We start from the raw sequence: 16,478 nt of genomic DNA on the forward strand, positions 1-16,478 counted from the left end.
AGAGCCTGTATCTCCTTTGTTTCTCAAGAGTGGAAGTGGGACCCGAGGGTTTAAGATAAGTGTTCGTGCATTTTTGACTCTGCAAGAGAGAACTCCTCAGCCTTGGAGCTGTCCACTGTGGACTGGGTGTCCTGGCACAGAGGTGGGCACCCTCCACTGGATGTGTCCAGCCAGAGACAATAGGATTACTGCTGGGATCCCTCTCCCCAGCAGTCAGGACTGGGAACGCCGGGCCCATATAGCAGTTCCACGGATGGCGTTTGCTCTCAGGGTTTGTGCTCAGGGCCCCTTTCTTGCTGCGTCTTCCCTGGGAAACTGTAAATACTGACGCTTCAGCTTGTGGATAAGGACACTGCATCAGAGAAGTCAGGTACCTGGCTGAGGCCACACAGCCAGCCAGAGGCAAACGGGAGCCGAGCTCACGCTGCCTTCCATGGGAACTTCTGCTTTTCCCTGGCAGGTGCTACATGAACCCCTGATTGACGAGGACCCCGTGTTTGTCGCCACGTGCACGGAGCGTGAGCTGCGAAAGAGGAAGAAGCGGAAGTTCAGCCTCTGGGTCCGGCAGTGCTCGTCCACCGGCTTCATTGTCCAGGTGCTCACAGGGCCCCTGCCACCTGGGGACCAGCTCCCTCAACACTCAGCCTCTAGAGGCGCCCACATCCCCCTGAACTGTCCCCAAAGATGCCTGCCAGTCCCTAGTTGGCCATCGGCACAGGTGTCACAGTGGGCAAAGGTGCGACTTGTGCAGTCCAGGGGGAGAAATAAAGATGTCCACATGCTTCTGCCTTTTCAATGCTTTATCCACTCAGATCACTCAGTACAATTTCACTCTATAGGTTCTTAATTGAGAAAATGACAATCCTTAATGCTGGGCACTGCAATAGACATAAGCAATCCACAGCAAACAATTCTAGGTTAATCCTAAGCACTGCAGACACACTTCATCATGACAGGCTCATGACAGACATTCCCTCTGCATGCTGAGTTAAAGTGCCAGCTCTTGGGCTGGGGATGTGGCTCAAGTGGTAGTGCACTTGCCTGGCATGCCCGTGGCTCTGGGTTCGATCCTCAGCACCACATACAAATAAAGATGTTGTGTCTGCCGAAAACTAAAAAATAAATGAAAAAAAAATAGTGCCAGGTCTAAAGTCTCAAGCCCTAGGCTTTAAGTCCAGCAGATGCCCACTCAGACCAAGGTGATCAGGTCAGGAACCGATAGAGGCCCCACCAGGGTCAAGATGTGGCTACAGAGTTTGAGAGCAGTGAGGAAGATGCAGAGGATCAGCAAACGATGAGAAGAGTCGGGCTGTCAGCCCAGGTCCTCATCAGGCTTTCAGTGTGAGGGCATCAGTGTTGTCTGGCTGAACGTCTGTTCATCTGCTCCATCACTTATACTAAATTCGGGGGCTTCTGACCACCCTTTCTATCCTTATCAGTGGCCACTGGGTTTCTCAGTGACGTCATTTGCCCTGGGGTTAAAGCATCTGGTCTGGTGGTCCTCACCCTGGTTTTCTTGCCTCTCCCCCTTATCGGGCAAGGACAACATGACAGAGACTTCACTCTGAGTTTGTCAAGGTGGGGAGAAATGACTTGTTTACCTCAGGCTGTGCCTGAGGGCCATATTGGAGGGCTCCATAGGCACCTAGAGAGATTGCAGGTTTCCAAGTGGAGTTTTAAGATGGAGTTGCTTAGACTAGGGCCTCAGGCCATCCTCACAACAGGCCACCAACCCACCAGTGAAATTGGCCTTCACTGGGGGCATGCGTGCTATTGGCCCTTCAGGACTGATGGCAGACATGGTTCCTGTCCCAGAGGAGGTGGTGTCGGAGAGGGGGCAGCAGGCTGGAGACCAGAGGGCAACTCCAAGGTTAAGTCCCTGGTGACCAGAACACTTCCGCCTGTGTGCTCCCACTAGGCTGCTGGCCTTGTGGCTGCAGACCTGGGCCCAGCTGCAGGGTGGCTGCTCACCCCTCTGTCCTGGTAGGAAGAGTTGCCGGTGTCTCCTGGCCACCTCGGCTCCAGAGCCGCACCCAGGAGGGCACCAGCTCTGGGGATGTCCTCCATCAGTGGCTGGGTCCCGTCTTTCTCCTGCAGGCTGAAGGACCCTCAGGTGGGCTGGGCCTGATATACTGGGTGCATTCTGTAGGGACAGCCACTCCTTCCTGCAGGGAGTCTACCAGCCTTGTGGATCCCACACACCACGCACACCTTCTGTTTGCATTGTGCTCACCCTGAACACCAGGGACGGGTAGAGCCTGGGGCTTCTCCAGCAGGAGAGACTGCATACTGATTCACAGCACGTGGTGCAGTCCTGAGGTGTGTACAGGCTGCAGGCTGAGCCTTGGCCCCTGGGAGCAGAGGCGGCTATATGCTTAAGAGTGCCATGTCCAGAGGCAGTGGTTGAGCAGCACCCTTGCCGAGCTCCACCCAGTGGCCCCCATGCACTGTCTCATGTTCTGAGGGATGTCGTCCGCTGTCAGCTGCAGTCTGAAAACACCAGATGGGAAATTTCAGAAATGGTCAACACACGTTTTGGACTGTGCACTGTTCAGTGTGGTGAAGGAAGCTCACTGTCTATGCTGCCCGAGACCTGACTCATCCCTTTCCCAGCGAATCCACCCTGTATGTGTTACCCACCGGTGGGTCCCCAGGAGTCGTCTCAGTCACCAGGTAGACTGTTGCAGCTCTGTGTCCAAAGTCACCTCATAATGGTGAGGTGATGTTGCTGGCTGCTCAGGTTTGCCCAGAGAAGCTGCTTCTTCTAAATGAAAGAGAAAAGTTCTTGACATAGTAAGAAATAAAAAAAAACCCACATGTTGAGATCGTCAGTAAGAACAAATCTGCCTGTGGAATTGTGAAGGGAACTGACGCTCTCTAGTTTTGCTGTTATGCGTCAAACTGCAAAAGTTATGGCTACAGCATGTGACCAGATCCAGGGCAGTACCACCTGTGGCTTCGGGCACCCACGGGGGTCTTGGAGTGAATCTGAGGACCGGGGGTGCCTGAGCACAGCACCCCTCCCACGTGCCCAGCTTGTGCTGCAGGACCGTGGCCTGGCAAGGTGTGCCATCAGACAAGGAGGCAGGGCTCCCGGCAGCCAAGCGCCTTGGCCAGGCAATCACCCGACCCAGTGATAGCTCCCTGGCCTGGCCCAACATCCCGCCTGCGGTCCCCAGCTTCTCCCACCGGCAAACAGGTTGAACTCATGTGGCTGTCACAGGGGCAGCCAGGTGACCTGACACCTCCATCTGCCCTTGTCCTTCCAGGGGGCAGAGGTGTGCATGTTGTGCTGTCTGTCCGCTGCTGGGTTCCCCATGCCATCCCCTTCTCCTTGCCCCATCGGCAATGAAAGAGTCACCAGTTTTTTGTCCCCAGATGTGCTGTGCACTCACAGTGGAGGATCCTGACCCGCTCTGAAGACAGGAAGCAGGGCAGGGTTAAGACTAGGTAGCCAGCAGGGTTTCCCTGGCACTCTCCTGGCCGCCCGGGCACCACAGCCACAGCAGAGCCGTGTTGGCCAATGCATCTGGACCTCAGGGTCTGGCAGGAGCTGCAGCCAGCCCTAATGCTCCCTGGAGCCCCAGGGAGAGAGGACTCGGTCCTGCTTCTCAGGTCTGGGGCACTTTGTAAGTAGGGCCAGGTGAATGCCATCTCATAAGTGGTCCCTGAAGTGCTGAAACCCCAGCCTTTGTTCTCTCAATTCTTCTGTCACAGGGTCAGTATAGAATGGGCAGCATCAGCAACAACATCCTGGGCACAGCGTAGCCATAACAGCCTTCCCACCTTTAATTCCATTTTTTTCAAAAGTTAAACCATGTGGTGGCCGTGCTGTATCTCAGCAACTCTGGAGGCTGAGGCAGGAGGATCACAAGTTTAAGGCCAGCCTCAGCAACTTAGCAAAGCCCTGTCTTAAAAATAAAAAGGACTAGGGACAAGGCTCTGTGCTAGAGCATCCTGAGTTCATTTCTCAGTACCATGTGCATGCATGTGAGAAGACATAGGAGCAAGAAAAACTTTTCTAGGAAAAGTGAAAAGCTCGACATCCAAAAGGGACATGTCCTACCCTGAAGAGGTTTCCAGCCCACTCTCTGCACAGGCAGGAAAATATCCTTGCAGACTGTGATTGGCAATTACCTAGCCAGCCTCCAACGTGTGATCTTCCTGCCTCAGCCTCCCCAGTTCTGGGATCACAGGTGTGTACCACTGTGCCTAGCAAGATCCCACTTCTTTTAAAAGCAGGCCAGCAGATGCTTGTCCCGAGGCTGTAGGCTTTGCTGCTGCATTGGACACTGCCTTAGAGAGCACCCAAGGAAGAAGGTGTGTGGTCTCAAGGACACTGTGGTCTCAGAGGCTGACATGTTCTTCAGGAGACTCCAGTCTGGATATGACCAACACAGCGTGCGTCCTGGGGATGAGACTCCACTGGAACTGCTCCTCAGCTGAGGGGCCTTCTGGAATTCTCAGTCGAGGCCACCGGGACGGCCAGGCCCCGCAGTCTGGCAGGGGCAAGGAGTAGCCAGACTTCCCAGCACCACTGATGCGAGGTCCTGGGTCCTGTGCTGGGCAGGGCCTGTGAGGCTGCCAGAGCTTCTCACTGGTTAAGTGCAGACCCCACTGTGTGCACCACTGTCCAGACGGGCATCCTGGGGTCTAGCTGTCTACCTCTGGCTGCAGGCTGCTTCCTGGTTTCCTGGTGAGACGGGAGGCCTCTGCCACAACCCTTCCCTTGCAGCGGTATCCTTGGGCAGAGAAGGGCTGCCCTGGGGGATCCATCAGCCTCCTGCAGCTGGACGCCCTCGCCCTGCCTGCCCCAGGGTCAAGGCCCTCGGCACACATCAGGGGTGCTCAGCAAAATGGAGCAGGAGGCCAGCCTGACTCTGTGGCCTCATCGTCTCCAGGCCACGGGAGGCCGTTCACCACAGCCACAGCGCAGGCCCTGCAGGTGCTGCACGTTCCACGTATGCTGTGGTCAACGCTGCCACGCAGGTTCTTCTGCCGTGGTCTGAAGTGTCTTTTTCTGGTTAAATGTGTTGGCTATTGAGGATCAAGCACAAGTCCCGGATGTCTGTGAATACAACAAACACGTCGTCATATAGAAGTGGCCAGAGGACATGGCCAGTGTAGGCGTGCACACTCTTGAGTCATCTCTCCAGTCACTGCTGCCCCTACGGGGACACAGTGCCATTTCTGTTACTGCACGTTCTGCACGTGACTAAGCCACCTGCCACCCACACACCACGGGGTCATCTCACCTGCTGCTGACCCCTCTTGGTGGCTGCTCTGAGGTCCAGGCCTCACCACGTGAGGTGCTGGGGCCAGCAGGCTTGTTTCACATCTGCCTGGACGTGCTTTGCTGCCAACTCCAGCCAGCTGTGTAGAGCCTCTTCTCTGCCTCAGGAGGCCCTCACGTCCCAGCTCCTCCCAGGTACAGGAGCTTCCCCCACGCACATGCCTCCTGGCCGTTCACGCCAATGGGCCTGCGGCAGCCCTGCCAAGGGCTTTGGTGTTCCCCTGTGAAGGTTTAAAGTAGCTCAAGGGCATGTGTCTGGGAAGCCTCAACCACTCGGCATCAGAGCCAGGCCAGGTTTTTCCTGGAGAAAATGGGATGTCCCAGAGGCCTTCACCTGAGGAAGGGGCTCTGCTGCTGGCTCTGAGGGTGGAGCTGCCATTGGTGGGGACGCAGCCCAGTCCCTCATGGCAGTAGGACCAGGGCCTCTGTCCTGCAGCCACAGGAAACAGAAATGCACCTTGTAAATGGGACATGCCAGTCACACCTTGACTTCAGCCCCGTGTGATCTGGAGCAGAAAGGCACCACACCAGGCTCAGACCTCAGCCTGCGAGCCGTGAGCTGATAGACTGACATCTGCAGCCACCAAGTTGGTGCAGCAAGAAAAGGGACCAGTAGAGCATCTTGACCTTCAGTGTAGACAGACAAATAGTGCCCAGCTGTGGTGTAGGTGGAGGTCACCTGTAGCAGGTGAAGACCCCTGGGCCGCGTGGCATCCTGAGATTAACTCACCCAGCATCACGCTTCCCGTTGTGGTGGTGACTGTTTTCTGAGATGCTCTTGCTGAGCCAGGGCCCTGCGTCCCATCCCAGATGCGGATCAGACCTTCATTTGCCCCCCTGTTAGGACCTCAGGCTCGTGCATTCTTCGAGGGATGCCCCAGAGCTACTGGACAGGTCGGTCCTGAGAGGGTGCTGGGCTCTGCCTGGGCCCTCTGTCTCTGGGCATGGTTGGCTTCTGCCTGATGCACCCACTCCCTCCGTGGTTGGAGGTCAGTGTACCCCCGGGGGTGGGCAGGCACAGGGCAGTGGTAGGGACTGGTCAACAGCTGCCCAGAGGCCCTGGGAATGCTCCAGAGACACCCAAGCTCCTGGTGAGGATGCTGCCAGCCCTCTGGGGAGCCTCTCCTGGCTATGCTATGGGCAGGACGGGAGGTTCTCCAAGCTGCTCTTCCCCGAGCCGATCCTTTGGGCTGCACATGGAAGGAGCATGGACACTGCTGATTGCACCCTCCACCTGCTCGTCCTCTCTGCTGGTCCTGGGCCTTGGCAGGCCCCGTCCCATCTCCTGACCAAAGAGGTGGCCTTTACTCTCGTTCCTGGTAAACACCGGCCAACCCATGCTTCAGGATGGGGTAGTGCTTGTGTCTACCTCAGCCTCAGGGTCAGAGCTGTAACTGCTGGACCTTTGCCACCCTGGCCCCTACCTGAAACATTAGGCTGAGTCACCAGCCGCTGGGGCTGCAGGCAACCTTGAGTGACACAGGGCCACCATGGTGGAGAAGACTTGGGGTATGGGTTGCCTCCAGCTCCAGCCCAGAGGAGACCCACTTTTCCTGCAGCTTTGGGGTCTCTCCCGTGGTGCCCTGAACGCGTGGGCCTCTGGTGTCTGTTACAGATTTACGTCCACCTGAAGGAAGGCGGAGGTCCAGACAGCCTGGATGCCCTGAAGAACAAGCCTCAGCTACATGGCATGGTGGCCAGGAGCCTGTGCCGCAGTGCGGCCGGCAAGAACTACATCATCTTCACGGGGCCCAGTATCACCAGCCTGACCCTGTTTGAAGAGTTCGAGAAGCAAGGTTTGTTCAGCGGGTGGTCCCAGCAAGCCCCACCTCCCTTCCAGGCAGATGCATGGGTCGGGTGGAGGGTGCAGACCACAGGCTGCCAGGTGAGGGGGAATCGGTTCCTCTCTCCGCCCTGTGAGCCTGGACCCTGTGGGGGCACTGATGACCTCCAGGTGTATGTGTCCTGGGTGTGGGGTCTGGAGACTCCTGAGCTCACCCACCGTCTCTAGGTGGCCCTTCCCGGCAGGCAGATGAGCACTGTGCAGACGGGACATCCGCTGGGCCTCTGTGTCCTAGGCCCCTACACAGACTGGGCCAGGCTACCCTGGCTCAGGCAGAGGCAGGACTGCAGGAAGAGGAAAACTGGACCAGGCTAGGGTGGAGGGTGGACCCAGGTAGCTCAGGGGAAGCACAAAAGGTGCCCACTTGTGCATAGTGGCCCCTACAATCACTGTTGCTCAGCCACAGCACAGATGTCTGGCCTTAAAACTGGACCCTGTGAGTCTGGTGGGCAGACAGCTTGCATCCTGGGCTTCTGCTGCCAGTGAGGTGCAGGAGCTGCCAGGCCTCTGCTCCTCACAGGCTGGCCACTCTGCTGGGCTCCATTGTAAGTATGAGTGCCATGGCTGAGAAGGGGAGAGTGGCAGGAGATTGGCCCTGAGAGGCAGCCACTTTGGGAGAGTGTGGTGCTACTGTTCAGGGAGGGCCACAGCTGGTGCTACCCTACATGTCCTCCAGGTATCCATGAGTGGTGGTGTAGCCCTCAGGACGTGAGTGACAGTGCCATCTCTCTGCCTGCACTGAGATGTGGGGCTGGCTCAGACAGCGTGGCCTGTGTGCTGGGGTGGGACTGGTGCTGGGCAGAGGGAGGCTCTATAGGCAGTCTGGGGTGTGGAGCGTATCCCTGGCCATTGGGCTGCTGCTTCGGGAGCTGGGTGTGCCGCTCCTGGGAGTCCCAGAGTGCTCCCAGCTCAGGAAGGCAGCAGGATGGATGGAAACCTCCCAGCTGTAGGAGAGTAGATGTGGAGTTGGGAGGTGTGCAGGAGGCTAGGCGACGCGTATTTGGATCTCACTGCCCCCTTAGAAGCACTTTGCAGGGGCTGCCATGCGTGTCCTCTGCAGCAGGGGCAGTGCTGCACACTGGGGCCAGGTGCACACTGGGGTTGCCGGGGCGGTGTCAGCCCTAGACCTGGCTGCAGTATTCTGGGCCGCACCCCTCCCCATGGGTCACACCCATCCCCATGGGTCACACCCATCTTTGCCCTACCAGCTGTGACAGGGGCCTTGGTCTGGAGGCCCGGTGGCGCCTTCTGTCCTGACACACTGGGGTAACACAAGTGCAGAAGCTTCTGGAGGCAGACAGGGCACAGGCTTGGCACTGTGCTAGGCCCCAGAGCTCCGTGGACAAAGGCACTGTCCAGTGCATGCAGACCTTCCCTGCAGTCTAGCAGATGTCCTCCAGAGGCTTCGGGAAGGCCCCAGAGGGCAAGGCCCCAGCTGGTCTCAGCAGATGGGTGCCTATGTGACCTGCGTCTCTCCCACCAGAGATCTACTGCTGTGGCCTGCTCAGCTCCCGGAAGAGTGACTGCACGGGACTCCCGCCATCCATGCTGACTAACCCAGCCACACCGCCGGCCCGCGGCCAGCACCAGATCAAGATGAAGGGGAACATGTCCCTGATCTGCTGGTACAACAAGGGGCACTTTCGCTTCCTGACCAATGCCTACTCCCCAGTGCAGCAAGGTGAGCCCAGCCATGCGGGTGCTGGGGGCGAGGGCGTGGCCGGCCCTCTGCAGGTCTTGGTGGTGTAGGACAGATGAGGCTGGCCACCAGAGGAATTTCCAGGAAGCAGGCTTATTTATTTCTGCAGTGGCCCAGAGGGTCTGATGCCTAACATCCTTGGGCCCCTGGTCTGGAATGGGTTCGGCTCATGCTCAGTGGGGGCTTACACCAGGCACTGGTCATGGAGCCATCACTCTTTGTCCCATACTCTTAGGTCAGAGAGAGGTTTCACAAGTTCTTCCAAGAAAACAAGCAACAACTTTTGCACATCGAGCTCTCTGGAGACAGAGCCCATGACACCTTTTGTCAGAAAACCTGGCACTAAGAGGAAGCTTCAGACCACATTGAGCTCTCTGCAGAAACCCTGTGAAGTCCTGTTGACACTCTTTGTAAAATCTTGCTGACAAGAAGCTTAATTATGGTGGGGATCCCTGGAGAAGCTTTATTGGGGTGGGTCTTTGTGGTGGGGTACCTGGTGGTAGCAGCAGTGATGCGTGGAGTGCACCCAGACAGCCCTCAGTGGCTCTGCTGCCCATCGTGTGGCCCCAGGATGCAGGGCTGGGCCACGGGCCTGACTGCAGCTGTGGTGTCAGGAGGCGGGCGTGGAGGGCGCTTCCTGAGCATGAGCTCAGCCTGGCCAGCTGGGACACGGGTTTCACCCCACTGTGCACAGGGTGTGGTGGCTAGCCACATCTGTGAGGCATTTACAGGATCATTGTGTCATTGGCATTTGTGACTGCTCGGCCTTCCAGGTGTCCCCTTGGGAGTCTGTCTACCTCTAGCAAGGGCCTCTGCTGGCCAGAGGCTGCATGGTGTCACTGCGAAGCTCCTGGGAAGAGCCTGGGGAAGAGCAGGCCCTTCACAGGAAGGCCACTATGCACCGGTGAGGCACTCCTCACGTGGTCTATGTGCCATTCATGTCCCTGCCCTCCACTGCACCCTGGGTGGGGACGGTGGTCTGGGGACTCAGTGCAGGGGCTTTGTTCCCTGTGGTGCAGGGGTGCAGGAAGCTGCTCCAGGCTGTGTCTGGCATTGGAGGGAGGCACTGGGCTTGGGGTGGAGCCTGGCAGCTGCTTCCACCGTCCCCAAGGGTGCTCAGGAGAGCATGCTCTAGGGGCCTGGGGGCAACCTGGGGAGGGACCCTCTCATCAGACAGGGGGCCTGGTGGGAGCACAGGGGTGTGGGGCAGAAGGAGCTGGTAGGCGACTCTAAGAGTTGGGATGAAATATTTGTGTGCAGCCTGGTGACAGTTCTCAGCTATTTTGACATCCAGTCCCGAAACCTCAACTTGCTGCAGCATACCAAGGTATAGGGCTGCTGCCACTGTGGGCAGGCCAGGCTCCAGGCCCTGAAGGCCCCGAGAAGAAAGGGCAGGTGGGCTAGGCGGCTGGGAGTGGTGTTCTGTCCACACCTTAGGGCACTTTTGTTTAAGGAACAGGAGGTTTTCTTGGTCTACTTAAAAACAGTTTAAAAAGTGCCCATCCTCCAGTCCTCCCATGCCCTGTGCAACGTGCCAGTCCCTGAGCCACTCGGGCTGTGCGTGACAGTGAGGTCAGGGGCTTCAGACAGAGCCTTTGGTCCTCTGGTGTCGTGTTCCATGACTGAAACACGCAGGGTCACTCCAGGGGAAATGGGCTGCACGAAATAACCACACAGAGACAAGAGATGCCTTTTTCTTTGGGTCCTGTGACAGCTCCTCTGACCTTAGGGGTCTGTGGAAAGAGACAGAGAGAGAGAGAGAGAGAGAGAGCAGGTGCTGAACCCTTTTATTGGAGAGAAGCCATTCAAATGAGGCAAGGGGTCAGGTTTCAGGGGCTGAGTCTAGCTTCATGATGTCTGCTGTCAGCAGGTTGACTGACAGCTAGGAAGGCCTCACCCAGGGGCAGAGCAAGAGAAGGGGACACACAAAGGGCGTTCCATGGAACATTCTATCCCAAACAGGGCAAAGTGGGGTTGAGTGTAGCTCAACTCCAGGGATATGCCCACTCAGAAGACTGGCCTTGCTATCCAAGCGGGGAAAAGACCGAGTCCTGAGTCATGGCACTACTGTGCCAGACCACAGTGATCTTTCAGATCCCCTGGTGAATCAGAACTGGAAGATGTGGTCACTCGATGTGGCTCCCACGCTCTGGGATCATTTCCTCAGGAAGATCTGGACGCTTGTGTGGGGCCTTCACTCTGGGCTCCCAGTGTCCCTCCCAGCTGCTGGGACAGCAGTGCCTCCCTGGCCCTGATGACAGTGGCCACAGGCTGGACTTGATCACTGGCTGAGCCACAGGGACCCCACAGGGACCCATGGTCTTCCAGCTTCTCTTGCACCTCTTCTTTTTAATCTGCACGGCGCCAGGGCTGCCGGTAAGGCCGCATGTCTCCACAGCTCTCGGCGGCCTGCGGACTCTTCCTGTGCATGTTTCTGGTGACAAGTTCGCCTCTTTCTCATTGACCTGAAAGCAGAATCTCTCTCTGCACTTTCCCCTTTGGTTTTTTTTATCTCGTGCTCTAAAGGGTTTTTATTTCTCAGAGGCAGACCTGCTGCCAGCTGCCCACCCCAGATGGTGGACGCCCCCTCTGCTGAGGCGAGCCTCAGAGGCTTTACCTTTGTGCAGGCTGGGGTGGCTGCATGGGGTCATGTGGCCATGGAGCACTGGAGAAGGCCCCCTTCCTGTTCCCTTGGTGGCCCAGATGGGGAGCTGAAGCCTCCCGTGTGCTGAGGCTGCTTTTCAGCCTTCTGGTTCTGGCTTCAGAAGATGCATCTCGGCCCGAGCACTCCAGGAATCCTTTCCTCCTGGCTCTAGGAGCCCTGGACCCTCCCAGCCTCTTGCTTCATGTCTCCTGCTCCCCATGAGTGTCTGTTCCCATTTGAGACCAAGCTTTATCAAGGCCAGTGAGGGAGCCACATCTGCCAGTCCCTTGGCCCTGGGCAGAGGACATGGGCTCTTGCAGGGCCATGTGGACCTGCAGAGACAGACATGCAGCAGGGAGACAGGGCCATGCTCCCATGTCCTCCCAGGGCTCCCGGTGTCCTTCCTTGAGCACCGGTGCTGGGAGGAGAGCCTAGCCCAGCCATGCACCTCTTCTCCCCACTGGGCAGTAGCTGCTGGCTCAGTTGGAGCCCATCGTCCCACAGGAACATGCCACTTTCGCTAGGACTTGGTCTGCTCCATGCTGCTGCGATTTCAGTCCTCTGAACTCAGTCCTTAAACAGCCACTAGAAAGGGCCCGTGCCATGACCCCCATGCCGTGACCCTCTGTGCTGTGACCCCCTCATGCCAGGACCTCCTGTGCTGCCGGGAAGCCTGGCGCTGCCAGGAAGCCTGCCTGGAGGCCTGGGTGCGGCTTGGCCACCAGCAGACCTGGGGCGTGGGTAGTCTGGCAGCGTCTTGGGCAGCAAGATGAGGAAGAAGTGGGCCTCGGTGGGTCTCAGGCCTTGCTGGTGGGGCCTGTGACCCTGCAGTGATGGTGTCAATACTCTGGTGTATCCCAGCTGCATCCACACAGGAGAGTGTGGGGGGCGTGTGTGGCCATGTCTGAGCAGCAGCGGCCGCCACTCCATCCCTTCCCCGGGCCCTGGGAGTCCTGGGCAGCACAGTGGTCAGGCCTGAGCTGGAGGGAGCTGGGCACCCTGCCCAGGAGGTTTGTGGCTGGCACTGAGCGCATCCTCCCTGCAGGGGTCATCATCAAGAGGAGGAGCGGGGAGGTGCCCTGCCCCCTGGCCGTGGAGGCCTTCGCTGCTCACCTCAGCTACATCTGCAGATACGACGACAAGTACAGCCGGTGAGTATGACGAGCAGCAGCGGGCGAGGGCCTCCTCCACCCGTCAGAGGCTGGCCTGTCCTCCTGCGCCCCTGCACAGGCAGCCTGAGGTCACTGGTGAGGGCACCCATTGGGACGCAAGCCAGAGATGGGATGCTGGTGTGTGACACCTTGAGTGTCCCGAGCTCCAGAAAGGGCAGCTGCTGGGCCTGCATATGGTCTTTAGCCCCAGGGTGGGCCTACAACCTAGGCTCGACTGGCCAGGCTGGTGGACATCTGCTGAGCCCTCCTGGGGCAGCTCCCATCTTCGTGGCCTTGTTCTCCAGCCCTGCCATCTGAGGAGTCTGCCCATCCCCACAGTCCTCAGAAGGACTGTGGCTCCCAGGCTGCATGCCTGGCACTAGGCTGTGCTCCTTGCCTGTGTGTGATGTTGATGTTCATCCAGCTGAGGCTGCCTGCCCAGCACCAGGCTCAGATACCTCAGAACCAGGTGCAGAAACCTCAGAACTAGGCCAGGCCTGGGCTGCAGGGAGCTGGGCACTCTGCACAGGAGGTTGTGGCCAGCACTAAGTGCATCTTCCCTGCGCTCTCGCAGGTGGAGCACACAGGACAGGAGGGTGAAAGCAGAGGTGGCTGGGAGGAGCCATGTCCTCAGGGTGAGCCCAGGGCCAGCAGCTTCCCTGAGGGCAGCAAGGTGGGGCCTGCTGGTGTGGGCAGCGGGCCGGCCGCAGGCACTAGTGTCCTGTGGAGTGGCAGTGGGCCGGCTGGGCTTGGGGCTCGACGCCTGGCCCCACTCAGCCTGCCCGCCCTCTGCCTCAGGTACTTCATCTCCCACAAGCCCAGTAAGACCTGGCAGCAGGTGTTCTGGTTTGCCATCAGCATCGCCGTCAACAACGCCTACATCCTGTACAAGATGTCCGACGCCTACCACGTGAAGAGGTACAGCCGGGCGCAGTTTGGAGAGAGACTGGTGAGGGAGCTGCTGGGCCTGGAGGACATGTCGCCCGCCCACTGAGGCCAGCCCCAGGCGTGGCAGGAGGAGGGGAGCCTGCCCGTCAGGGACCCTGGTGAGGTTAGCATCCAGAGAGGTGCGAGTCCCCCCAGGGTGGCGCCACAATCTTGGCTGTCCTGTCCTCCTGATGCCCTGGAGCCTGCGAGGCTGCGTGCACAGTGCCTGTTGCCCGTGGGCTGATCAGGAGCCGGACAGGCAGAGAGGACAGTGGCAACAGCAAGCACGGGCATCGGCCTGGTCGGTATGGGAGCCTGGTCGAGGCCTGAGCAGGCGGGCGTCCCAGCGTCTGCCTTCTGTGAGCAGCGTGATGCCACCAGACGCAGAGCAGGGTGGCGTTGTTGCCCAGGCCCCGTGGGGCTGGGCCGCGGTGCCCCCAGAGGCTGCAGCCAAGCGTGATGCTGTTTTTATTTAAATCTCTCTTCAGGTTATTTTCTTACTGTTGCTTAAGGTCTACTGTAAAGGGGTGCCCTTCGTTCCCGTGCACCCCCTTGCATGATCAGTTCTGTGTCTGTGCCCGTGGCGGGCAGGAAGGCCGCTGGCTCCCAGGACACTGGCTGCAGGCCAACAAGGGTCAGGCAGCCTGTGGCTGCAGAGTCTGTCACCGTCACTGACAGAATTACTTATTCTGTAAAGAAGCGTAGCACCACTGAGGCGAATGCCCTGCTGCGGATCCTTGCTTGCCACGCGGACCCTTGCTGGCCGCCCTTCCTTCTGGTCATGATGTTTGCTGCTCTGGTGAGCCCTGTCTGGGACCATGGGGACAAGCTGGGTGGGGCGTGATTTGACACAGGGCTGCCTTCCTGGCCATGCCCAAGGCCTGGGGTTTCTCCAGGGTGGCCTCGCCTGGGGACAGGTGGCTCTCTATCCAGCAGAGCCTCTCAGGCTGGGGACACCCCGCCTCCTTCACCCAGGTGAGCTGGCGTGCCCCAGCATGCTCCAAGCCCACGTCACCTCTGCACCCTAGTTGCGGTGGCCACCTCACCTGTGGTTTGAATTCGATGCCACGGACCGTAGGCCAAATCCTAGACCATCTCCAACACCTCTGCCTGCCCTTGGGGTGGACTGGAAGCACTTTTACCACGTGGAGAAATATATTTTTAATCTGTGTTGTTTTTCTACGGGGCCCACTGTTTCGAGTTGACGTGTTTCCGACACTTAGGGAGACGGATGAAAGCGATGAATTTCCTTTTCTGTCCAAACAAGTAAAAAAAAAAAATAAAGTCTATTTAGATGTTGATTCTTTGTAAATACATGGATTTGTTTCAAAGGTCAGGATACACTGCTTGCCCATGTATGGGCTGGCCTGTGTCCTGGTATCCTGGACCCCTGAGCAGCTCATGGATGAAATCCAGCTGAGTTTCCACTGCTACAGATGTCTGTGGCCCCTAAGTGCAGGGGTCCCTCGTCTGATGTCCCACTACCTGTGATCAAGCACCATCCCAAAGCACTAGGTAGAAAATTCCATGAGGACCAGTTCCTGAGTTCTAGACCATCGCTGGGCAGCTGTTCTGTCTTGCCAGCCCCAACTGTGTCCAGCATGAATGCACTCACCACAGGGGCACAGGGACTGTGCCACGTGCTACCAGGTAACCACTGGGGTCCTGGAGCATAGCACTGGATGAGGGGCCAGTGGCCGTGGCCTACTGCAGTGGTCTGGTGTGGGCAGGTCCTGTGTCTGTTCCTCCCGAGACCCACAGAGGTAGGTTTCCAGACTCTCACCCAGACCTGCTTTCTGACCTCACCTAGCACCTCCCTGGGGACCCTGTCAGAAAGAGCATGTGCCCCTCTAGTGTAAGCAGAGGCTCTGGGTCACAGGATGGCCTGCCTGGCTACTGCCTATCCTCTCCTTGGGGAGACCTCAACTCCCCAGGGGATGAAGCCGAGTCCTGACTCAGCTCCTGGGCAGATTGCATGCCAGGAGCACAGGACCCTCCAGGGACCCTGCCTCAGGACCCCTTTCCCTCCTCAGGGGAGGTGGGACACCAGGGTCACAGGGACCCTCCAGGGACCCTGTCCCAGGCCCCCCTTCCCTCCTCAGGGGAAGTGGGACACCAGGAGCACAGGACCCTTCAGGGACCCACCTAAAGATCCCTTCCCTCCTCAGGAGAGGTGGGACGCTAGGAGCACAGGGACTATCAAGGTACCCCATCACAGTCCCCCTTCCCTCCTCAGGGGAGGTGGGACACCAGGAGCCCAGGACCCTCCAGGGACCCCGCCCCCAGGCCCCCCTTTCCTCTTCAGGGGAGGTGGGACACCAGGAGCTCAGGACCCTCCAGGGACCCCGCCCCCAGACCCCCCTTTCCTCTTCAGGGGAGGTGGGACACCAGGAGCTCAGGACCCTCCAGGGACCCAGCCCCCAGACCCCCCTTCCCTCCTCAGAGGAGGTGGGACACCAGGAGCACAGGGACCTTCAGGGACCCCGCCCCCAGGCCCGCATTCCCTCCTTAGGGGAGGGTCCCACTAACTAAGGGCCAGGCCAGGACTTGGACAGTGCTCCTCTGGGGCTCCCACCTGCACTGCTGCTTCGTTTCCCCCAAGTTGCCCTCCAAAGCCCAGCTGATACCCTTGGGAGACATCCACCTCCCTGGGCTGTGCATCTCAGCACATCCGGGCTCTCATGCTGGCCACTCTGGCCGCAGACCTCAAACTTGGTGCGCCTGAGCCACGTGCGGAGCATGGCTCCCGCCGGCTGTGATGCAGCCAGGCACCTCACTGTGTGGCTGTTGCTCCAGCCAGGTTGGTCACAACCAGGCTGGGTTGGTCTCAACTCTGAGGTGCCGTTGAGGACGTTGCTGTGGCTTCTTGTGGTCCTTTGTGGTAGCAATGTGGGGAAGGGTACCCAGGGGAAGCACCGGGG

General features: G+C 58.7%; 1 protein-coding gene across 2 annotated transcripts in view; it reads left to right on the plus strand.

Annotated features, from left to right (window-relative positions):
* PGBD5 (piggyBac transposable element derived 5) overlaps positions 1-14,858 on the plus strand; it is a 51,302-nt gene extending 36,444 nt beyond the window's left edge. Inside the window, exons 3-7 of one of the 2 annotated variants that reach the window (XM_081298066.1) lie at positions 461-595; positions 6,909-7,089; positions 8,620-8,817; positions 12,525-12,630; positions 13,429-14,858. In XM_081298066.1, the coding sequence (XP_081154192.1) occupies positions 461-595; positions 6,909-7,089; positions 8,620-8,817; positions 12,525-12,630; positions 13,429-13,624 (816 nt within the window). In that variant the 3' untranslated portion in view covers positions 13,625-14,858. The remainder of the gene's footprint in view (positions 1-460; positions 596-6,908; positions 7,090-8,619; positions 8,818-12,524; positions 12,631-13,428) is intronic. The other variant, XM_081298067.1, reaches the window with a different exon arrangement.
* Positions 14,859-16,478: the final 1,620 nt, after the last annotated feature.

The sequence above is a fragment of the Spermophilus citellus genome (genome assembly GCF_964194105.1).
Source record: "Spermophilus citellus genome assembly, chromosome: 6".
NCBI classification, from domain to species: domain Eukaryota; kingdom Metazoa; phylum Chordata; class Mammalia; order Rodentia; family Sciuridae; genus Spermophilus; species Spermophilus citellus.